Raw genomic sequence first — 24925 nt, 5'->3', positions numbered from 1 at the left:
CGGAGGTGATAATAATAACTACCGAACCAATCCCCTACACCGAGAATCCAATAACAAGCCGCGAATTTTCACTAGATGCAGCTTTACCGCACTGTCACAAAATTGTTTGGATAAAGCACTCGCTATCGCTTTGACATATTTCGTTTGCTGTCAAGATAAATGACAGCATGAAACTTGTTATACGATGTAAACACAGCCTGTATAACAATGTGTAAAATATGATTATAACGAAATGTTTTGGTTTGATTTTTGAATCAAATATCGAAATAATTTAATTATTTCTTAGCAAATTTAAGCAAAACAATCTTTTACTGCATTTCCTTAGCATATGCTACAAATTTTACATTTAACAAGATTACAATTATTTGCCTTTTTCAAGGGAAGGTGAGAGATTTCGCCCAAGCACATTCTCTCTGTAAACTAGTTTTTCAACGTCAGTAGCTGCTTTTAACTTTTCATCTTCAGTAATACGTTCGGCTCGTTTCTCTTGAATGGAGGCTGTAATGAAATACGACAGATGATGAAATGTTTACTCCATCAATGATATGCACTAATATTCAAACTCGCACTTCAAAAGCTGTACAGATATTTGCAAGCTTACCGCTGTACGGTGTGTATTTATCCGACAGCAGACCTTCAATGTTGTATCCAATCACGCCAACTAACGTTGCTATCGGCAGCGTGATGTATGCGGCATTAGACCGGAGGAATTGCATAATCAGCGGCCACATGCTTGCTTTGTTTTGACAGGAAGCGCAATACTCGCACTACATAAACGGATGAACCGATGAACAATCGAAAAATCAGTACAAACTCAATTTAAACCACACTTACCTACGTCGCGATTGTTTAGGTTTTTGCGATTTGTTTTCAGTCAGGTTTTGCGTTTGTTTTGTTGACGTTTTGAAGCATGTTGTCGTTTTCGGTCGTGGGCGGCAGGAGAAATTTGTTTACTGACAATCAGCTGGTGGCTGTGGGCATCAGTTTAGAAACACTGGCTTCACTTCAATGCGCCCGTACAGCTTGTCGGTGCTAAGTTGTGTTGATATGGACTGGTCCCTCCGTCTAGAAAAATGCTAACATAATTAACTCACACGCAACAGCTGGTGAACTTGTTGAGTGTGGCTTGAAGCAATGAACTACCCAACCAGCCGCTGCAAACTCGCACGTAAACAGATACGAGAATGTGAAAAATTGCGATTGAAAACAATTTGCGCCCCATTGCGTTTTGCGTCTCCTTTGTTTCGTATTATCCAATCGTGCGAATTGCGTTACCATTACATTTCAGTCACCGATTTCAGCCAATATTGCTCTCCAAGTCACGGGGGTAAGTGTGTGGAGCTCCAAAGTGACCGCCTATTAATGCAAAGAGCTGTGTTCTGTACAATTGCAGTCGCACGATGGACGAATCGTCGTCGTCCGTCGAAACGAGCAATGTCGGCGGGGGTAGTGGTGAGGGCCAAACCACCACCATTCAATCACTTCCGACCGAGGTGCTGACGGCAATCTTCCACAACCTGCGAGTGCCTGACCTGGCCTCGGTGCGGCAAACGTGCACGCACTGGTACGAAATTGTGATCAACAACCGTGCGCTTATGAATCGCTTCGTCCTTTCGCTAAGGAACACCCGGATAGACAACACCTGCGAGCAGTGCTTGGTGCTGACGTACACACGCAGTACATTCGAAAAGGTGTGCCTGAAGTCTTGCTACATCAGCCCAGCGGCGCAGATGTGGCGCACCATCGGGAGCCACATAGTAGAGCTGACACTGAACGACTGCACAATTAGCACGGAAACGCTGATCGGACTGTTGCGAGGGACGCGAGAAAGCCTGCGAACGTTGACGATCAAATCGACCAAATTCAACGAACACCGGTTCTACAACGTGCCGCTAGACTTTCGCCTGGAGCGACTCCATTCGCTTACCATCCGGTCCTCGTTCGTGTTCGATACGTTATTTCAGCTGTTTAAACGCATCTGCCCAAACCTTAAAGCGATCAAGCTCACATTTTCGTCGTTCGAGCACTGGGGCGAACAGCTGGTGGATTTCGTGGCCACGCTGCGGCGCACCCTCGAGGCGATCACGCTCAGCTACACGAAGGCGAACAGTACCATACTCCACCATATCGGACGGATCGAGTATCTCCGGTTGCGGAAGGTTTCGCTAAAGTCGTGCTTCGATCTGAAGGAGAACGACATACTGTTGCTGGCGCGGCTACAGCCGACGATCGTGCACCTCAACCTGGACAACACCTTTTCAGCTAGCGAGCAGTTTCTGCAAGCCCTCAGTGCCTTTCTACCGCAGATGAAACGCATCAAGCTGCGTGTGGCCCGCATCATGAACCTGCACCGGTCGTTTCTGGTGAATATGCCGCAGCTGAACTACCTAAAGATCACCGACACGACGCGCGTGAAAGGCAACCTCGACCTGAGCTCGTACGAAAATCCGTCCCTCGAGAAGCTGTTCGTCTCGGCGGCCACGTTCTCGCGTAACACGTTGCCCCGCTTTTTCGAGCGTTGTCCAAACATCCGCAGTCTCACGCTGTACCAGTGCACGTATGAGAACATTCACGATCTGCAGCTCGCTTTCTCGCACCTGAAGGGGCTGGAGTACTTGAACCTGCAGCGTACGTTCGACATCGGCGACAGCTTCTTCAATCGGGACGTGTTCGACACGATCGTTATGCCATTCGAGCGTATTCGGTTCTACCCGATCGCGAACCTGCGGAAGTTATGCTACCTCAACTTAAGCCACTGCCGGGATCTGTCCGATCAGGCGCTGATGGCGCTTCGCTTTCCGCTGCTGAAGAAGATCGATCTCCGGGGGTTGTACATCACGGAAGCGGGTATCGCGACGCTCGTGCGCGATTGTCCGCAGCTCGAGTACGTGCTGGTGGACGCTTGCAAGCGGATCTGTGACGACGCCGTGATGTACCTGTGCCGGGACTTGCGGAATCTACGGTTGCTGAATCTCGAGAGCTGCAAGTCGATCACCGATCTGTCGGTGGAACATATCGAGCGGTACTGCCGCAGTCTGGTCTGGCTGAACGTGGTTAGTTGTCCGCAGCTCAGCGAGGATGCGAAAGGGCGGCTTAAACGTATACGCACGTTACGGTCACTGCACGTGTGAGTGCCGGATCCCGTGGCTGTCTCGAAGTGCATTCCGGTGCAGCCTCTAGGTGCAAGAACAATAATCAAAGCCGCCCCCTTGGGTACATTTCGAGGGCGCGCGGCATGAACGAGTGACTTTGGCAAACGAACAAAAAACCGCACACACTTTGGCTGTTGATTTTTGAACGTGTTACGTCACGAAATGGCTGCGAAAAAAGTGTAGCATCGAAGATAACGACAGAATGGTGTGCAAATCGATGAACTGGAACCTGGGATGGCTAGCAGAATTGACCCTTAGTCGTACTTTTAATAGTAGCTAATATTAAAGTAGATTTTTTTCTGAGATGTGTTCTAGGGAGGTGTTGTTTTTTCTACTGCGTGCAGCAAGTAATAAAGCAATAATGTTGGTTTTTTTATTTAACACACTTTGTTTGAATCCTGGCTAATGATGACCGTTGCATACTCTAAACGAATCTAGTATTTGGAATACACACTTGGTGAATAATTCAATGTGGTGCACTGCTTCTTTTCCGTTGACGAATCTCATCATGGAAATACAACACAGCTCTTCATCTCAATAGTTATTTCACAGTTCAGTGCAAATACCTACTCTCCGTTCTGTTTCCTATTATATTCTATCTCTCTCATTTAGTTCAAAAAGGTTCAAGCTATTGCTATGCAATTCCCAAAATCCCACAGCTTTGATGAAAAGTAAACTCTTTGCTTCCAAGGATTAGACGCTGTTTGTGCTTAGTAACGTACAACCATCGTGGAGTTTTGGTTGGGTTGTTTAACAATAGAAAGCAATTTTCACTTCCTCGAAGATGGATGCTTGATTAAAATATTAGGCTCGAAAGAAGTGATGGTGACTGATAAAACAACGAAAATGACTGAGCCAGCTGTACTAAAAACTTGGGGACTTTCAATCTAACGCTACGACGATACCGGTCTTACGATATCTACGACCCAAGGAATGTTTCATCCTGACGCCAAATACTTCAATAGCAAATCCCACACAACTGCAACACCAACCGGCCGCAATGAGGACAAACAATGGCACCAAATCGTCGAGTGTGAGCCAACCTTTCGAGAAAAAGTTGCGCTCCATGTGAACCACATCCGCTCGTTGTCCTTTAATGTACTGCTCCATCAGGCCACTCTCGTAGACCTGCAGCAGGAACAGTTCGAACGAGTTTTTGAACGCAAAATTACGCCCCAAGAGGTAGCTCATCGGGATCGTTTTGAGGTGTTCCGGCAGAATGTACAACTGCTTCCGGCCAAGCTGCACATCGAAGTACTTCACCATGCGGATGATATACTCCGCCCTCGGAAGCGTATGAATACGTGCGCAACAACTCACCGGCATTCGTTCTGCTTCCTGCGGACGTACGCGTTTGCCAACGAACTGATCGTATATGGCCGCATCAAACGACTGTACCAACGGGTCCATGTATTCCGGTATGACGATCGAGATGTCCGATCGAAAGAACTCATCCAACGTTTGCGGATCTGCCCTGAATCGGCAGTACAGCAGTAGCTCTGTGATTTTCGCGAGGTACGTCTCGATCAGCACGAAGGAAATAACCTCCACAGCAACGCCGGACATGCTGCCAAGTGAAAGACCCCAAGAACACAGCGTACGTCTTGATCCTTGTCGCCAACAATGGCGCTTGATGAAGGAGAGTAGCTTGAAGAATTGCTTCACCAACAAATAGCAAATCACCATCGACCACACCTCGATCGAAAACGGTTCCAGCATGATGTTGGTGAGATTGAGCTGATCGGATTTGGGTACCACCAGCACAAGGGATTCCCACTCGTATGCTCGGGCCACACTGAGCGCGGTGTCCTTGCGAGTATAATGTGCCCGTGGAATGTTGATATCGACCGTTCCCCGTTCCAGGTGCTTCTGTATCATCTCCATGCGGTGCAGAGCGTTGCTGCCGTCGAGATTCAAGCTAGCAGGACGCAAGCTGCACTTGAACCGGTGTACGAGCAGATACAGTATGAGGGCATCCATCCCATCCCATCGGGAGGCCAATTTGTACGCGTAAGGATAGTTGTCCGTGAGCAGCACCTTCAGCTGATGGCCTGCCAGCGTCCGAAGGATGGGCGGAAAAATGTTTTCCACGGGTGTATCGCCGTCGTACGTTAGCATGCGTTTTGAAACGGTGTCATACTTCGAAAGGACAACGGACGATTGGTCTAAGCCAACGATGGAGAAGTTAAGGACTCCTCGATAAAACATCGTCCCACTGAGCTGTTTAATGAATGACGCATCGTAATCACCAAAGTCAGCGATAACTATGAAGAGGATCTTTTCGGCATCCACAACGGATGCAAGGACACGGTCCAAAACGGATATTCTAGTGATCTGTGGAAAACGAGGCTTAATGTTTCGATAGACTATTGCTGACTTTTGGTTACTCACGCTAGAAATCCTCACGATAATAACGGCGTTTTCTAATTTCCACCCTTCTATATCCCACTCGTTCACGGTTATCTGCGGAATAGCGTCCTCATACACCTGTACTCTTTCACTAGGAACATCGACGGTGTAGATTTGTCGAACACTATAGAGCGGTGATTTGTAAGCCTCGCTTGCCAGCCGATAAGCCACTTCCAACAGAGCACGGGTATCAGGTTTCCCTGCAATGATATTGGGGAGCAAAATTGAAAGCAATACCGCTGTTGCGTTCATGATTCGCCTTTGCACGATTGAATGCACCTGGGATTGAGCACATTGTGGTGGAAATTGTTTTTTGGTGCCACAAAGAATAATTAAGCGTGAAGATAGGCTACCTGGTAAGCATATTTACTTTCACAGCATGTTATCATGGTGCTATCTTCAATGTCGATCATGCTTTAATGCCACAGAGCGCGCGAGAAAAACATACATTTGTACATGCTCGATTTGTGCGAAAGTTTCATTAACGATATTAGTTTTTTAATTGCCACGACTGTGAACCATGCCAGTGACACGGTATGCCTTGCTTCCGATGTCCCGAAGTCGGGGGAGGAAAAAGGATTGAAAGACCACCCACCCCCCTATAAAACAGGTGTCTCCCACGCCTCAAAGGCAAAGCAGACAGAATGTGAACGTGTTGGAGAAAAGTTGCACCCGATGTAAGGTGCCGAAGCGGTTCCGGATGCGATGGAATCGACGGTAAGTGGCCAATTCGGCACGAACTTTGGTCATATAGATAAAACTTTGTCTGCTCGGGAGCCCTCACCGGCGTTGCGTCCCCGATCGATTTGCAAGTGCGCAAAGGTGAGAAGTTGTGAAAATGTTGCCGAACCGAAAAGTTGTCGCCATTGACGGCCAAGCCAACGCTCGAGCAAACCCGGCAGAAGGTGCTCACGATGGTGTGGGCGTTTTTTTCCTTATTTCATTTCCTCGAGGCATCAATGCATGGCAGTGATGATGGACGGGAAAAATGATTGGAAAATTGAAGCTCGCCTCCTGAACGAGGAATTCCGAGGAATAGCGGGAGTTTATTTACATTTGAGTGCATTTTAAAGTACTTATTCACACTTGAGTGTACGTTTCGATTCGTTCATTGGCAACGGTTAGTATTTGGAATCGCGAAATCGTGTCAAAAATTGCGCTATTGGAGAATAACGTTAATCGATCCCTATTCATATCATTTGCAGTCCATAATCTAGCGGACGCAAGCGAACTACTCCACTAACTAGTCCGATCGTTGTTGACTAACTAACGGAAAGTGTTTGAAATCCCTTTAAGCCACCGTGCGATTCACATCGATTTTGTGCGGCGACCGAAAATACGCTTTGTCTGAAACTCGCCGCTGCATCGTTGCACCAAGTGTCTCGCCAAAACTCATAACAGTGTCTCTTCCGCGTTCTCCTTTTTTTGTTGTCGGTTATCATCCGTGCTTCGCAAAACGTGCGATCATTCTTTTTTCCGTCCTCCTTCACAGTGTGTACACTTCCGAAAGTGTTTCCGGTGGCATTTTTTATGCAAATATTTATCATACTTTTCTGTTTTTTTTTTTCGTTTTGTTGCCGTTCCCGCAGCGGTTTGTTTTTGCGTCTCGCCGCCAGCCTTCGGAAAAGGGAGGGAAGGTACAAAAAACTCCTGCCAAAACATCGCTCCTGCAACCGAAGCTTATCGCCCCGCCGTGGTGGTGGGCTTTGCTCGTTTCGTTGCGACCGATATCCGTTTTTTTGCCAGGATTCGGGCTGTTTCTTCCCTCATATTTGCGGCACCACGAGTCAACTATTTGTGACGTATCGGTGAGTATAATCTGTAGAGTATATTCGAACAGGCAGCCCGCGACTGGCAGCTTGCAGACGAGTTTTTAATGCATTTCAGAATGTATGCCATATCGGGATGCATCGTTTACAATCGTTTGGTAATTTTATATATATGTTTTTAGATCTAACTTTAGCTTTCCATCAGCTCAACAGTCCGTTTTAAATTTTGACAGGCATTTACCCTCAATGCTATGAAGCTCCTCAATCTAGTTCACTACTCGTTACCATAGCAGCGAACCCTTTAGACTCGTACCTATGCAGAAACCGTACACATCAACGTACCATAAAGGACGGTTCAGTGAAGATGGCGGCTTCTACGAAGATCCGTATCTGCCCGTCGCGGTACGAGTTCAACGATCCGCTCACCGAAAAGGACGAACGGTGCCGGATGCTGGACGATTTCGAGCGAAACATGGCCCACGCGCTCCGGCGTATTCCACTCCAACGGAAAATGGACCACACGCTACCACGCCGGCTCGGTGAACGAACTAAGTGCTGCATCGATGCGGTCCCGGTAAGGACGAAGCCACCCATCGAACCCATCACATGGCGCAAGCAAACCTCATCCCGAGAGAACCGGTCGCTCCTAGAGCGGCCCCAAGCCCTAGAGGTGACGATTGACCCGCGGACGAAACCACGCGCTCTTCCACCGAGGGTGGAAAATTGGATGGAAAACTTTCTCCGGAAACCGACCCGGCAGCGCGTCCGGTGGCGCTCGAAGCTGCACGACACGGAAGCTCGCCCGCAGGTTCCCGCCGAACGCATGGAGCAGCTGATCGACGTGGGGACGCAGGATTTCGTCGATTGGCTAAATGCGCTCGGTGCGGAACGGTCCAGTCTGACGACGGGCGTCGTGAAGGGACTGTTTTCGATTCAAACGGCCGACGAAACGTCCCGGGCACTTATCCTCGCCCCAAAGGAAGTCCGTGCGGTACCGAATCAGGTGGCAGCCGAATGGCAGCTGCCACAGCTGGCGTTAGAAAATCGCATTGCCCAGCTTCACGACCGCGACCGGAAGTTAGCCGCCGGTGGGGTGAAACGGACCGCTTTTGGCCGAGGGCTACCACGGGAGTTGCGCCGAGGGTGGATACCGGACGATTGCGAGATGGCCGCGGCTGACGTCGAGCGGCCAGACGTTCCGGACGATTTGATGAGTTTGAAGCGGTTGTTTCGCGACATCTGGCACCTGCGCTCGGTGAAGTATCTGGTGGATTATCTGACCGAGCGACCGGCTTTGCCAAAGCCACGGTTTTTGATCGAGAAGGGCCTGTTTCAACGGCAGGATGCTATTGAATCGGTTCCGTTCTATCGGAAGGTGCTCTCGCAGCAAGCCATCGCTGAGAGCATCAAGAAATAGGCTGCTGGGTGGGCTGATTGAAAAGTCTATGGCCACGGGCAAAATTTAAAGCGTTTAAATTTGTGATGCAAGTGTGAGCATCTTTGGCGAAATGTTAAAACAAAGGCAAGATTATTTGAAGAATATCTGCTTAATTATAGCTGAGTAAAATGGACCAATTCCCTTGCATGTGAAGCTTTGAATTAGAATTCTTTGACACGGTCTTGGTCTAGTAAACTTTCATACCCAATGACGACAGAATTTAATCATTTCCATTTTGTTATTCGATGGAGCTTTTTCTCAATATTATGGTCATTTCATTCCTTGATCGTTCCATGTCATGCTGCACACTGCAGAAGAAAGCATGATATGTAAATGAACCGGTGGCTTTGATGCTTTTCTTTAACATCACACACCGACTCAGGGAACCGAGTATCGTATGGTATGGTGGGTTTTCCTTAGTCCCTTGGGATCCGTCTAGTAAATCCCGGTAAATTTGCATGTAAACTGATACAAAACCCGGCACAAGGGAATCAATCCTTGCGAGCTGATGTTTTTACAGGTGTTCTAGATTGCTCTGGAACGGCCTACTACGACGACGATGTGACCGTCGGTATTAGCAGGCCTTGTGCTGGTAGAAATGTGCACTGGAATCTTCCCGTTGAAGCTGTAGCTGACGTAAGCTACGAAGAGCAAAGCACACGGAATAGATTAAAATACAATTTCATTATTCAAAGCATGTTTAAATTTGAAATTTTATTGTTTTAAGCACAAAATCAATATGCGTTCACAAGTCGCTGCACTGTTCGGAAAATTATACATTGCATCTCTTTGCCAACGCATTACCACTTTTCAGCTGCAATCAAACACCACAATGGCCCCCAGTAATTGAAGCCATTTATTTGTGAGCCTCAAAAGCTCATACCGGCCCCGATTCGTTCTCGTGTGCTGCCAGTGCCACCCAGAAGTGGAAAATGTGCAAGCAAAAACCACCCTTCTCTCTCTCTCACACACACACACACACACACACACAAAAGCCGATCGAAACATGCGGCCCAACGGTCTGCAACATTGCACATAATTTGAATATGAAACGGAACGCTCAGCAACGCTCGCCTATTTGCGTTTGGCAAACAAACGTTTTGGGGGTCCCACCCGGCATGCATCATCAGGTGGCTCGGGGACGAATTATGTCACCATTGCACAGAACGCCGCCGAGTGGAATCCGTTTTGCGCGCCTTAACCCTCTAAACACGTGGCGCTGGGGGACGAGTTGACTTTTCAGCAAAAAGGGATGCAACGAGTGAGCGTGGCCTGTGCACACATCACTCTCGCAGGTGGAACTCGCAGGGGTTTTAACCACATGCGGCATTTTAGATCAAACAAGCGCCGGTTTCCACCAAGCCCAAGGTACGCTGATTTGCATGATTTTCCTACACCGGCGTGCGGTTTCGCAAGCGATCGTTCAACGTGCCGATGTTTGGGCCGTTTATTTCCACACCCGTAAATGGAGGGGGATGGGCCCCGGATGTTGGAGCGATAATTCAACGGTTTTCCGATTGTCTTTTGTCAAGTGGTGCTCGTGTGGCACGGGAATGCCTTTGAGCATGCATGGCTGTAAGAGAAAACAATGAGTTTGTTACATTTTTTTCCCAGCAATTGTACATTCAGCAGTTCGTCCTTACATCGAGCAATCGATCGATCCCGATGGGATACGAGCATTATGTTGATAATGTTTGTGTTTTATTCCCACCGGCCTTTGTTTTTTTTTAAATCCCAACAAACACCAGCAAGGATTCAAATCGCGTTTGATTTGCTCAAAGAACGGGTCCCATTGCACGATAGAAAGCGTTCCCACTCACCAGCAGGATGTTGTGGTTGAAAGGTCTACTACTAATGGTAGTCCTTCTGCACTATCACCACCACCAGACATCTGCCCTGACGACCGGACAGTTTTTGGAGCGCATCATCGGCCAAATGTTCAGCCAAGTGGGTGTCGATACGCTCATCATCTGGGACGTGGTTGGTGCTACAACGGTCGGTGTAAAACATCTGCCCTACCCAAAAATCATATACGATCGCCGGATGGCATTGAGCCAAACCCTACGAGAAACCTGTCTCGTCGTGATGGAATTCAACGAAACACCAATCGTAAGTGGCGACCTGAGTGGTGATCGTGGTAACGAAGGAAACTTGATCGTCGCACGTGCCTGCATTTCAGAATGACATCAGTGCCCTGTTCGGGAAGGCGTTCACCGGCGCCAACAAACACTACCAGGCGAAGTATCTCGTCCTGCTCGATCACGACGCCAGCGGACTAAGCCGAAAGGTGTCGAGTGTCGATTACTTCTTCAAGGTACTACAAATCACGCAGTACGCGATCGCGATCCACTCCACCCAGCTGGACACGGTCGGGACGGTTGGCTACCCTGCGTCGGATGAGTTCGTCTACTACGAGCCAACGGACGATCTGGGGAATATTTTCGATGCTCGCCTGCGAGGTTTGCCATTCCGCGCCATCATCACCGAAAGCAAACCGTTCACGTTCATGGGACGCAATCGCGAGTACACCGGGCTGGACGTGGAGATAGCGAAGATCGTGACGCGTGCTCTCGGGTTGCGGTTGTTTTTCACGCGCATGCACACGACACAGGCAGATCGCATCCAGAACCTGCTGTACGATCGCAAAGTGGACGTGTACCTAACGCGGCGTGGTTGCAACACACAGATCAATCTCCCGGCCGTCCATCTACACCAGCGTACGGCGATGCGGCTTATGATGCCACGATCACTGAGGATCAACTTTAACCTGCAGTTTCTGAAGCCGTACAAATCCGAGGTGTGGTATCTGCTGTTGGGGCTGCTTCTTGCGATCTGCGTGCTCAACTGGCTGTTCCGGAACCGGCTCGGAAGCGTAAACGTGCTGATGATGATCATCTTCGGGCACAGCCGGGAAACGACCCGTCTGACGGCCCTGCTCGTGGTTGTGGTACAGTTCCTTAAGTTCATCCTGCTCGAAACGTACCTCGGTCAGGTGACGTCGTTCATGATCCAGCTACGCTACCAAGAGAACCCACAAACGCTGGAGCAGTTCTTCGAGTCGGGTGTGCTGTTGGCTATGCCTACGGAGATGAACCGGTTCCTGCTTCATTTGCCCGAGCGTTTGGCGCAACGGTTACGTCCGATATTGCGCGTGCAGCCGATGGACGACGATGATCACTGGACGTACGACCCGCGGTACGCGTACATGGTGTCGGAGTACGCGTCCGATACGCTTGAAGGCGAGTTCTCGGAGGAACTGAACTTTGACGCGTCTCAGTTCTACATCATGCGCGAACCACTGCACGAGATCGAGATGTGCTATCTGTTCGGTGTGTGGTCTCGCTTTGTGGTGGAGTACAAGAAGTACCTCGAGTGGTTGTATGCCAGCGGGATCATGCTTAAGCTTACGCGGGATGCCTGGCGCTTGGCTGGACAGTCTTTGCGCTCCTCCACGTCCACGGTGCTGCTGTTTACCGATCTCGTACCGGTATTTTTCTTCCTGTGCTACGGTTGGGCGCTTAGTCTGCTCATGTTCACGCTGGAGCACGTGACGAAGCACAGCAGGATGAGGTGTTGGGAGCGTTTTCCTCGCTGCCGGTTGCCTATCGTTAGGAAGCGGAACTGATTCATGTGTGTGTGGACGTGTTAGGACCCAACGTGCTCCATTCCGCACGTGTGCCATGTTCATTCGAGAAAAAGGGGTTCCAATAGTGGTTCGTTTTGGGACCGGCAGTTTGGACAGCTTTTCAAACTCCATCCCCCCATGGAGGTCCATTAGCAGCATAATTGCTTTCTACCACGGGTACCGATACACTTCCGCCTCTTCGGGACCCCGTGAAGGTGTGAAGTGAAAATTTCAATTTCATTTCACGACACAAAGCTACGGCACAAAACTTGGCTTGGTCCCCGTTTGGTGCAAGCGGGTTGCGGCACTCGCATCACCAAGCACCAACACGAGCTTTCGCCTGCGAGGTGCGGTGGGCCGGAAATTCGATAACACTCTTTTCCGAAAAAACAGGCATGTGTGGGTGAGTGGGAGCACGAGCGATTGTTTTCATCGTGTCAATCAATCTCCTCGGGTCGCTCGGGGTGCCGATGCAATCGTGCAGTGATGCCGCACCGGGTTGAAGACAACTCGTCCGTTGAAAGGCGACAACAAATGCACCCGTGCACAATTTTAGCATTGAAACGAAATCAATTTTACGCCTTTTCCCACTCCTAGTGCGGCTCGGTTTGCGACAGGAGCGCATTTGCCGAACGCACGCAACCGACACGCGTGGGTGAAGGCTTAAAGATATTGATTTCGGAGGTGTGCCACTGATAACACGCCGTTTGGCAACGACATAACGAAATAGTTTGCAGAACTCGCGATAGAAACGCGCTCAAAAGTGCGAAGAACACAAACGTGTGATGCTGCTTTTCCTACGTTCGCCAGTAGCGCAAGGAATATATATATATATATATATATATATATATATATATATATATATATATATATATATATATATATATATATATATATATATATATATATATAGTGTGGAAAACTCAACGAAAATCCTTCCACTTTTTTTCTTTCGCTGCTCGTCTCGATCAATCCTGGAAACGGTGCAGCCCCGTACAATAGTACGACCACAACTAGTTGATTAATCAATCAGGCTCCTTTCAAACGCAAATGCCAGCAAACGAGTCGATATCGATCATGGTAAGGCCAGGGCACGGGCACCGGCGTTACGAGCCGACGTTCTCAGACAAATTGCACCGATATAATGCACAATTTGTTGCCTCTATTGAATTACCGCGAACGCGAAGGTTCAACGCACCGGATACGGTGTATGTGTGTGTGTGTGTGTGCCCGCGTTTGGGAGATGAATTGACGTCACTAGACCCGTTCGATTGCGTCTTCTATCACCGTTGATTATCGGCTAAAGGTGATGCAGATTGAACGATAGAATAGAAAAAGTGAAAGGGTTTCACTTGCCTCTTTTATTCTCGTGTGGAAACGACTTTGTGCTATGCTTCATCACTTAGCAATATCAGTTTGGAAAGTGTATATATTCGTTTCGTCAAACAAAAGGTCTTAAAAATACACGCCTTCATGTAGCGTTTGGTGGAAAAAATATTCATTATAAATTTGCTCCGGTTTTCATACTCATGCTTCTCGCGTTCGGCTACGAATTCCCACATCGAACGGCTATATTCTGCCTTTATCCGTTTGGCCTCCACCGACAGGTTTTTTTTCCGACGTTTGCCCCCAATGTTTGGCGAACGCGATACTCGCCGGGCATTATCGATAGCGCATCGTGCGCTGCTCCGTCGGGCGACGAGGGAATTGAGGATATATTATAAAAATGTCTGCCGCGCTGTCTCAATTGAGGTTGATTTGTTTTCCAACCTAGACGCTGCGCTTCCCCATTTTCGTCCTTTTCGTCCTCGCGACCACCAACAGCTCGTCACACGGGATCCACGCCGATCCACATGAGGCAACCCCGCGTGTGGACTGAGTGGCGCAAAAAAAAAGAAATGGCACCTAGATAAGCATATTTTGCATCCTAACGACCGACCGACCGACCGGCGATGGAAACACCGAGCACCGTGGAGCAGTAATGTGCATGCGCCCAAGATTTATGGAGCATTCGTCCGTTCGCGGGTCGGTCTCATTGCTCAACGCGAACGAAGAGGACGATCTTGGCTGCCCGGGGTCGGCTAGCAGGAGGACGACACTGGAGAGGAGTGCATAAATTCAATTAGCCTATGCAGAAGAAGTCTTTTGCAGCACTCGGCGTGTGTCATCCTTTGCCGCGATAATGTTTCGGATCGTCGTTTTGCTGGGCGGAAGATGCCGCGTCGTTGCACACCCGGAAAGATGCACTAAATTTCAATCTACTCGACAGTTCTCGGCAGGGTGGAGCTGCAAGGATCGCATCGCCGCCGGAAGACGCTTAATTTAGGTCACTTTGCGCAGGCTGGAAGGATGGATGATACCTGCAATACGTACGATAAGGCGACTAATTATTGTACCGTTTTTTTTTTGGGTGCACAATAGGAAAAATAACACGTTCTGCTGCAAATATTCTTCAATTGGCTTCACGAGCACCCGTTGGAATGGTAAAATAACACACAAATTATCTTGTTTATCCCGTTGATCAAGGTTGGGAATGCTAGAACGGCGAATTCCTTAAGTGATAATGAGATTCTTTTTGCCAGCGGTGAGAAAAGGGGCTGGGGAACGGAATTCACAATATTTATTTCGGTTCACGAATGCTTTCGTTACCGTCCATGATGGGCAACATTCCGAATCAGACGTGAGGTAATGCTTTGATTCGCCACGTGATTGCATGCCGGTTTACCTTGAGTACCCCCTTGGCATTTGAAGCTGACATTTAATTTCACTTAATTTACTATCTAAATGAGGGATTTTTATGTTACTCTGGATAAAAATTATATCAGCTTACGAACTAACGATTTGTTTGAATTTACCCACACGCTAGTAGGAAAGAGAGGCATAAATAGATTGTTTTAAAATTAAATCCACCCCGTAATCAGCCGGATTTGAATACCACGGCTCATTGAATATTACGCGCATACAATTTATCATTTTAAAAATCGCTAACCGGAACCCGAGCAAACACACACGCGGCTGATCAACGTGCGAGCGTTGGAAAAAAAACACAGAATACACGGCCATCAAAATTATCATGCTTTGTCAATTATTTGAATCGCTGTCGCCAATCGCAATGATAAACGAGCTCGGCGCCGGGGATTGATCAAATATCGCCTCAATCGAAGCGTAAAATCAGCTCGTTAGCCTTCGTTGCGCCGGCCGGCGTTGCGATCCATAAATAATGCATAAAATTACTGCTCGCATGAATAGGCGAAATTTGCCCAGCCCGCTTGCGCCATCGTGTAAGTGGGCAAACACGCCGGAAAAAAGCCGGCGGAAATTGAAAATTCATTTTCGATAAAGGATTGCAAAAATAGAGCTTCTTTAGGGACAGCGTGAAGGGTGGAGGTGGGCAAATTTTTGGCCTAATACCCGAAATTAGCGATTCATAACTTTTGTTCATTTATGCATTAGAACCGGGAGGGCGAGTGGGCGACAGGAACCGGAATGGAAGTTCGCTGTTGTGCGTGGGATGTGATTTTGTACCAGATTTCCTTCATTAGCTCCGAAAAACGGGGAAACAATTTACCCCTCCGGTCCGGCCAGTTGCCAATGGCAACGGCGTTCTAGCCTTCCACGCCTGCTAATTGAAAGTTAACAGCTTTCAACAGTATCGAGAAACAGTCGAAACGTTTTAGCACGTCCCCCGGGGGGGGGGGAGGATTAGTTCCAAGAGTTCGCCCCCAACTACGCTCAGGCCACAAGCATTTTGCGCTTGACAAGGGTTGCGAATGCTGCACCCAAAACACCACCCACGCCAAAACCAAGCAATTCACCACGGGCGCCCGGGCGCCTTTGTCAGTGTCAGATGCGAGGTATTTCATTTTGCCTAATTTTACCTCCCAAGCGGGCCGGTTTGAGGTGTTTGCCTTCTGCCACCTGGTATGTGGTTTTCCGTTGCTCTTTACTCACCTACCGTACCGTCACCTTGGGCCTGGCAGCGGGGAAAACTGTTGTCCGATACATCGACGTACGTTCTGCACATTCCTTGTACTCATTACCTCATGTGCCTCCCCCCCACGGAATGGGGGCGGAATCCTAGTTCCACCCACGCATAGTAACCCCCGAGTGGCGAGAGTGTGTTCTAAGATCCGTTTGCGATCCTGTCCGCCCGTCAGCAATTTCCATAAATGCAAATGATTGATGGGAACACATTCCTGTCTCATCTCTGGACAGTTTAATAATTGTTCGGTGCATGGTTTTTTCCCTTCTTCTTCTTCTTCTTCTTCTTCTTCTTCTTCTTCTTCTTCCTTGTGTGTTGTTTGCTTTTTCCTTTGTTCTTCTCTGCTATCGACACTTCGAGCTCACTCGAACGGAAGGACGAAGTTTCAGTTGCGCTCTTCTGCGCTCGTTTTCGCCACTTTTATTGCATTCCTGCGTAAAAGCTCATCATCGTCGAAGGGAAGGTTATTGATTTTCTATTTTCCCATACATGCACACAAACATTAAACAAAAAATCAATTCCCCCCAGCAGCTCCTTAAAAGATGAACGGAGAGGCAAGCATCAGCAATAATGTACCGCACGCTTTATGACTTGCGATCTTGCTGCAAACTTTTCGCTGGTTCATCACGAACAAGGATGCCTAGCTTCAGTGGACAGGCGAAAACACTTCATACCATGAGCCGCTGCAGCCGAAAATCTGTAACAGACGTTTAAGCTTTGGCATTCGGTGCCACTCTGCCGCGAGCCAGTGCGCAAATGTCAGGCCACGGCCACGGACACCCTCATTAAATTAATGACCCGTTTCATAAAGCCATTTTCCGTGGTGAAGTAATAAAATTTTAAGTGTTTCCCGACCCGACCCATGGGCGGGGCTGGGTTTTTCTTGCGTTGGCTCCGAATTTTGGGGAAAAACTAATTGATCCGCTTGCTTGCGGTATCTTGCGATGTCATTTTATCGGGGTCGAGAAAGTGTGTCCTTTTCCCGGGGGCAAGCCCACTTTTGGGGGCAAAACTGCATCGCCATCGTCGCCCGACAGAAGCCGGTAAATTATGGTAGCGTTTGTGGTTATTGATACGGAAACAATTTCGCCTCGGCAATCACTTTCGATGGCCGTAATTTGATGCAAAATTGGAGGTTTGGGTTGGAATGGTGGGTGCTTTTTTTTTTAAATTTAATAACATTTTTATGACACCATATGAGAGCAATAAATATTTTCCGTCAGACTAATTGTAATACTCATGGTGCTATTCATGCGCCATTAGAAAGCAGTTCAAAGCCTGACAAATTTTGGAGAGGTTTTTTAAACAATTTGACCGTTTTTTGCAGCCTTGCGAATCATTTACTACATAATAGGACCACCATCATAATACTAATGACCATGAAGCAAAGACAAGTGATTTACGCAAGTCTGATTCGTCCTCGCCTGGCCCTAAAAGCGATTTCAGCAGCATCCCAACATTAGACAACAAATTATTCCGACTTTCATCCTATTTGTCAGCCGGTGGGTTCCGGCTTTTCCGGTTGGCAATAAAACGAACGTTTTTTTTCTCCCACTTCTCTCATCCATCCAACCCGGGAGATGGAAGGTTCTACATTGTAGCGCCTCCATTGGTGCTCCATCCCCACGCCAGCGATCGGATTGACTTTTTCCGCAGTGAAACAAACGCCTCACCGTGTGGGCTGGGGGTGGCAAATGGTGTGGCGAATAAAAGAAACAAACAAACAAACAAAAAAGAAGGAAGTACAAATGCCCCGAACCGCAATGAGCGAAGCAATCCGCACCGACCGGAAAAACAAACATTCAATCGGTCGGAATTGTAGACAGCGGAAGTGAGTGCGATAACACATGAGTAATTTATTTTCCTGTATTGAACTCCGGGGTCACCCGCTTGGTGGTGCAAAAAAACTTCCGTGACCGATCCCCGGGTGGGCGTGCTCCTGCGCGGGCTCGGACACTCGTTGGATGAAGATTTGTCTTAAACTCGGAAACCGGAAGTCCAGTACCGTGTATGTGACAGAATGGATATTAAATTCATTCCGTATCTAGGCGCTGGTGTGTTTATCTTCAATCGTCGTCGTCCTTGCAAAAGCAAAGTGAAAGAGAGCCAGCTCAGGAAAGCAGGTTGAGTTTTTTCCCTCTCTCCACAGCAAGGTTCGTTGCCAGCTGGCCCAACGGACATGTGCCACCCCGGGTGGAGTGAGTTCTTTTTTCACCTATTTTCCAACCCCCACGCGCGCTTCGTAAGCCAATATTGGCTAAAGGGACCCGGGACCCTCTCGCTTGCGGGTTTGCCGTTCGCTTTTCCGTTAAGAAAGAAACCGCTCGAGCTGGAAAAGACCGAACGGATGCAATGATACCAGACACCGGCGGCGGTTCGTGCGACGGAAGACGATAAGAAAGTGGAAAATACGGAAGCGAGCACGCGATCGCCAGCTAGAAGGGCGTCACAGTAGCGGGGAAGAAAAGCACTGCCATTTTTTTGTGTGTGTGCGACCCAAACGAAAAGCCGCCCAGTGAAAGAAACCAGTGCGCCATAGCAATTAATTTCACGGTTCGTGACATTTAAAAGCAAGCAGCAGCAGCACCAGAAGAAGCAGCATCGGGATTTATGCTAAATGAAAGGTGAAGGTGCTAACGCACCTAGCGAAAGGCAACCGACGACAAAGCAGGCGCCGGCAGGACTTTCTGGCGTGCGGTTTCTTCGGAGTAACCATGGCGACACGGATCGATCTTTTTTTTTTTGCTTCCTTTTGCAAAGCGATGTTTGAATACTTTGCCGTTTGGGATGGATTTTAGAATTTGAATAATTCGAAAGCATTCAATGCGAGTTGTGTACATAATTAAACTTTTTCCCATCCGTTGCCGGAGTATTTTTTGATTTCGGTTGCAGAAGGCATAATGACAGTTTGGGAAAGAGTTTTCGGGCAGAAATTATATTCATGAGTTTGCCAGGGAATGTCGCTTCAATGGCAGCTAGGCTAGGCATAATGTGGCCATCCTAGGCTGCACCACACCGGTATCGGGACCGAAAACACGAGAGCGGGTTTGCCTGTTTGTATGACAGAAATTTCCAAACAAATCACATTATCACCAGCCCGTCGGCCGGTTGTGAATTGTGTTTCGAATCTCGGCAAACCGGCACCCGGAAAGTGATTGAAACAATCTGTTGCGAAAAACTCCATTATTTCTGCGCGCCAGCTATTCACGTATTCAACCCTACCATCCGGCGGGCTTGCCTTAACGAGTAATGTGCACCGAACGAACCGGTCCCGTTTGGAAGCGAACGCTCGCCTTTCAATGTTTTGCCGGGGCACACAAAAAAGTAGTACTCAATTTTTCCTCCTTTTCCCGGCCTGTGCGACACATGTGCGCGCCATGTTGGCCCGTTTGGGTGAAGAAGACAGGAAGGGGGAGGCCGAAAAGTCACGTAAACCCGGGAAAATCCCCATCCCGGTAGGGTGGCGACACAAAGAGGGAGGGAGAGAGTCTGCCGCAATCGTTTGGGGAAAGTTTTTTTATGGGCTCATTTCCGTACCCTGGTGTCGTTTTTGGCGTCGCACCTCGACCGAGTTCCCACATGTAGGCTTTCCACCCGTTTTTCGGTTAAGCCTGTCCCCAGAACCGTATTTCCGGCAGATAAATTAAATTGATGCGTTCGGTAAATACTGACGGGTTTTTGGTGGAGGGGTGTAGATTAAGTGACAACTATTTGTTTCATTTACGGATAATGAACATTTTATGGCCCCACCAGTCGAACTAGTGGCGCTGTTGAAGGTGTGATTTTCAGCAGTTCTCGGTTGGTGTGGTTTTGACCTGCTTTTTGGGATGGTACACAACGCTAGTTTGCTCTGGAAGAGGTCTGTACTGGGCGTTGAACAAGAAGATCAAGAGCTCTCAGCTGCGATAGGTGACAAAGCTGCGAAATCTAGTAGGCCAACAAGGACACGCAGAATGTTCTTGTTGGTGGGACGTTTGACATTACAGGGTTACTCAACCCTGCGAACGGTTGTGACATTTCATTTATAATCGACGAGTAAGCACCAATAATGTTTACCATTGCACAAAAAAACTGCGGATTTTGAGGTCAATATACTTGCAGCTACCCAAAATTGCGTTTAATAATCTGAAGTTAATCGAGCAAACTCAATAACAAACCTTGATGCGAAAAGCAAGACACACTTTCTTACACACAGCTTCCAATGGAACCTGCCCGGGAGCTACGAAAGGAAACTTTCCCAATTTCCCGTGCCGGGGCAAAATATGTTTGACTTTTTCCCCTCCGCCATCCGTGCGGGAATCTACTTATACACCATCCACCCCGGCACTCGGATAATCAATCTGTCATCGACTCTCCAAAAGGACTCGCAGCCATCGATACGACATTTATTCCACACGCCCAGGCGCGTCGGATTGGTTCCCGTGTCCCTGTGTCCCGCAGGACGCGAAACCAAGTGCAACCACTTTTTCCCTGGTGCATCCAGAGCACGCCAGCGGACGCGCGTGCCTAGCCGACAACCGGCCCCCATCGGCATCGTTAGTGTTATGGTTGGGAGTTTATGCTTCGGCAACTTTTCCGGATGTCCCAGCTTCTTCCACCGTGGAAGATGTGTCCTCGTTTCCCGGGGTGCGACGGGTCAGTGGCCACACGAGAAGCGCACCCGGTGTGTGCACGGTTCGGTTCACCAGATGCGATAATCTTCTTACCGTGTTGCCGGAGCCTGATTTTCCTAGGGTGAGGAAAATCTTGAAGACTTTATATACATCCCCCCCCCAACCCTTCTTTTGTACGGTTCGTTGTGCCAGGGAACGACGTGCCTTGGGCTACGAATATCGTAACGATCTTCCGGCTGGCGGTCGCTGGTGGTGTGCCGTGTTTCGACGCTACCCGGACGAGCGCAACTGCACAGCTCTGCTCGAGTGCACTGCCCAGGTGCCATGGGACCCATCATCCGTTGGCCATTTGCCAGGATCATTCGCCCTGCGGGATGAACTGAAGAACTAATCAATTTATTATTAAATCTCACTTTTCTTCCCAGACGCGCACCGACCGGGCGCCTTTTGCATGCGAACGTTTCGCGTCGAGCTTAAGCTTTCGTCGTCGAGCGTTCGATCCACCGTGGTTGGGGAAACGCGGTTTGTCCGTGGTCGGGAACGGAGCACATGTTTTCGAGAAGACGCACCCGGCAAACGCGAAGCACAACAGCGCCCAGCGGCACCACAGAAATGATAAGTCGCACACACCGGTCGCATACCGGCCGAGGACAGATATGATAATCAACGTTAAACGGAATCGAACGCCTTCGGGTTTGGGTTGGGTGGGTTGGGTGGTGGACTGGCACCGAGGGATGCTCAACATGATTGGAAAAGAGATTATATGCGGTGATGTGTAATTGTGCCCCAGCCATCGGTGGCGATCGTGTGTGGTGTGGCGTAGCTCATCGGTGTTCGCTGGTGCTTGACTCGAATTCCCGCTCCTAACCGATCGACGGGGGGATTACGCTAGGCTCTAGTTCAAGCGGAGTTTAATTAGTTTTGGCCTGCTTTATGGTGGCACGCAGTGGGTGGGTCGGTGTGGCCGTTTGGATGATGGACCGGTTCTATACGCAGTCTGGAGGGCACAGGACAAGAAAGCACGTCGAGCGCGGGTGTGATTGGGTGGGCGGTATCGATAAGATTGGGAATTGATTCTATTGACTCAGACCGGCGTATTGTTGGGGTCTGAATTGCACCACCAAATGGGAGACGCATTCGCATGATTTCGGAGCAACGCGTTCGGAGGTGTTAACACATGAAACACATTATTATGTTATTTGAGTTTCGAAGGAAGTCGAATCAGGAAGTAAAGGAAGTTCTACGAGTTACGGTTTTTGGAACTTTGGGGCAACAAATATACCTAAGCCTCTTAACAAGCATATCAAACGGCACAAATGAAAGAGGAAAAAATCTACAATCCATCATAAGACGTGTTGAAGCAATCAAACAAACTATTTACAAATAGCCAACTGTCAGTCAAACGCCAAGATAGTCGATTTAACGCCTGCTTTGATGCGATTCGAGAAATTTAAAAAATATAATTTCCGGTCAGACGGAGAAAAAACCTGTCAAAAACCTATCAGAAATTAGGGTTTCTTAAAGATTCATGCCAACTAGCTATTTAATTTTGAGTACTTGAAGACATGGCGTTTATGTTTTAAGAAGTTGAAGGCGTGACGTATGCGAACTAAAGAATAAAGAAGCTTAAAATAGTTGCACATTGAAAATACTGTAACGTTTGAGTGATATCTAATAAAAATCTATTTAACATTAAACTTGAATACTCATGGTTCCTTATAAATTATCCTCTATCCTGTGTGCAAATATGCATGCATTAATTCCGCACACCATGTTCGAAAACATTCAAATCGTGGCTTTTTAGCGTCCCAAAACAAACAACTTCATCCTGCCTGATTTATCGCAGCTTTTGTTTGTGCTTGAATGCCACACGGTTAGCAGGAATGAAATGACACACTCAACAAAAAAAAAGTAGGAGATATTCCTCCCCGGCTTAGTGGACATGCCGACGGTGTCCCGTGCCGTACGTAACGGTTTGTCCGAGAGTGAATTAAAACTCCCACCCCGGTGCCAGTTTACCTTAACCTGCCGCTGGCGGTGCCGTGTTGTCTTTCGAGTGATTAAAACCACCCGAAAGGTCCGACGGAACCCGTTCGGGAATTGAAGGCGGAGTCGGTTGAAAAGGAAAAAGAGGCGAACAACAACAGCAGCAAAAAAAAAAAGCGTCAAGCGACCGGCCAAACAGGCACACAGGAAAGGATTCTTTACTTTCACCACCGCAATCCGGATTTGTTTGATTGATTTACGATTAATCTGGAGTTTGCAACATGGCCCCGTGTGTTCACCGTCGGTCGAGAAAAAGAGGAAGTTTGATTTAAAATTTATGGCCCAGTTCCTGCGGGAATTGAATTGTGTACGCTGAAAGCAAGGATTCAACCCGTTAAGTGAATTTTGATCGTTCGCGTTTCGTTCCCGGTTTCCATTACTTTGCTAGTCGGGAAAATACTTTCACTACAGGGTGTGACGATATTTACTTTAAAGGCTACTGAATGAGATAAAATAACAACAAAGCGTTACAAAATTAAAAAGAAATACTGCAACACAACATCATTGTGCACTGTTTTCGCACATTTATGGGCGCATCCGAACGACAATTTGTGGCTGCTGCTCGTTTCTATTAAGTCCCCGCGTATAATTACGCCCGCTACATGGCCGGATTATTTGCTAAGAATGCAGACAAATGGCCAGCCGCTTCATCAAATGCGGGAAGAATTATTTTGCTACTAACCTCCCACACCCATTTGCGCCCGTTAAGAGAGCTCATTCAAGTTTGGAGAGCTTCCGTTCCGTTTGCCATTACGCTTCATTGCGCCGAACATCTTACGTGACCGCCCGGGGGATGTTCTTAAGGCTACCGTACCAAAACCATTCACGGTATTCGGAAAATGCGTTCTTCGAGTGGTTGCGAGAGTCCTGCCAGCGAGCGAGAGTGAACGAGAGAGCGAGACAAAAGCCGATGAAAAATTATCTACAAACGGGAAAACACCCAGCCAGGCCGCTTCGCATTAGCATCCACGGCACGTACTGGGGATTGTTTACAAGTTAAAGAATCTCGTGACGCCCGCACCTAAGCTCCCAAGTTCTCTCCAGCTTCTCTGACGAGTCACCCAGGGGATCGTTCGTGATCACCGGCTAGACGTTTGTGTTTTTTTTTGCTTTCTTCTCCGTACGCAAGTACACCCTCCAGAACGGTCTAAGAAGGCCATGACGAAAAAAAAAAGCATCTTGGCGGGAGTTATTTGTATGACATCGAAAACGCGCCACAGTACCGTGGGAAGTTCCCACGGCGTCATACACACAGCCACGCGAGTGCAATATTTGTCGCGAATTATTCCATCATGCACTGCAGGAGCAGCTACCTTTCGCTCGGTTGGAAACTGTTTCAACGCGTCCGGAGTGTCCAAGCACGCTTTTGCGAAATTGGCCAACATGCTGGTTGAGTTCCGCCAAGTAACGACCAACAACAACCCTGTTGGTTGGGCACTTTTCAACCCCATCTCTCCGTTACACACGAGACACGGTCGTTGGGAAAAACGGGGCAACGTCGACGTGCCAACGTGTACGGTGAAACTTTCGACATATCTCACAGTCGAGTTGACTTCCGCCCGAACCCGAAGCCGGTGATTGTGGCATTGTGGAATGCTGTTTCCTCTCTTTTTATTTTGTGTGTGTGCTGATGTTATTTTGCAGTTGCCACTCGAATTGAACCCACTCGCCCCGCCAGGGTGGTGGTGGTCGGAAGTCATTTGAACGGAAGCGGTGGAGTTTTTGATTTGCATGATAGCGTTTAGCCGGTGACGTGAACGTAACTGGGGAGGTAAATTAAGCACCCAAAGACCACAGCGGGGCCGTTTCAATTTTAAATGCGAGATTTGCGAGTAAACTTCGTTTGGTAATTTTTCAATATTTATGTACAAAATTTAGAACCCTTCGTTTT

The 24925-nt window shown here is 48.3% G+C and overlaps 4 protein-coding genes across 4 annotated transcripts; 3 read left to right on the top strand and 1 right to left on the bottom strand.

Annotated features, from left to right (window-relative positions):
• Positions 1–361: 361 nt before the first annotated feature.
• Positions 362–752, bottom strand: LOC128726397 (small integral membrane protein 12-A). The gene is made up of 2 exons (XM_053820202.1): positions 602–752; positions 362–498 (listed from the first exon to the last, which is right to left on the bottom strand). The coding sequence occupies exons 1-2, from the start codon at positions 729–731 to the stop codon at positions 362–364; spliced, it is 267 nt and encodes an 88-aa protein (XP_053676177.1). The 5' UTR covers positions 732–752.
• Positions 753–1400: 648 nt separating this feature from the next.
• Positions 1401–3514, top strand: LOC128724753 (F-box/LRR-repeat protein 2-like). Its single transcript, XM_053818474.1, has one exon. It carries the CDS (start codon positions 1401–1403, stop codon positions 3129–3131), a length of 1731 nt encoding a protein of 576 aa, XP_053674449.1. The 3' UTR covers positions 3132–3514.
• A 4180-nt stretch (positions 3515–7694) lies between these two features.
• LOC128726946 (uncharacterized) lies at positions 7695–8747 on the top strand. Its single transcript, XM_053820796.1, has one exon. It carries the CDS (start codon positions 7695–7697, stop codon positions 8745–8747), a length of 1053 nt encoding a protein of 350 aa, XP_053676771.1.
• A 1875-nt stretch (positions 8748–10622) lies between these two features.
• LOC128724751 (uncharacterized) lies at positions 10623–12393 on the top strand. The gene is made up of 2 exons (XM_053818473.1): positions 10623–10877; positions 10948–12393. The coding sequence occupies exons 1-2, from the start codon at positions 10623–10625 to the stop codon at positions 12391–12393; spliced, it is 1701 nt and encodes a 566-aa protein (XP_053674448.1).
• The last annotated feature ends 12532 nt before the right edge of the window (positions 12394–24925 follow it).

The sequence above is a fragment of the Anopheles nili genome, chromosome 3, assembly GCF_943737925.1.
Source record: "Anopheles nili chromosome 3, idAnoNiliSN_F5_01, whole genome shotgun sequence".
Taxonomy (NCBI): Eukaryota; Metazoa; Arthropoda; class Insecta; order Diptera; family Culicidae; genus Anopheles; species Anopheles nili.
Note: the sequence above shows the minus strand (reverse complement) of the source record. Positions and strands in the feature narration are given on the sequence as shown.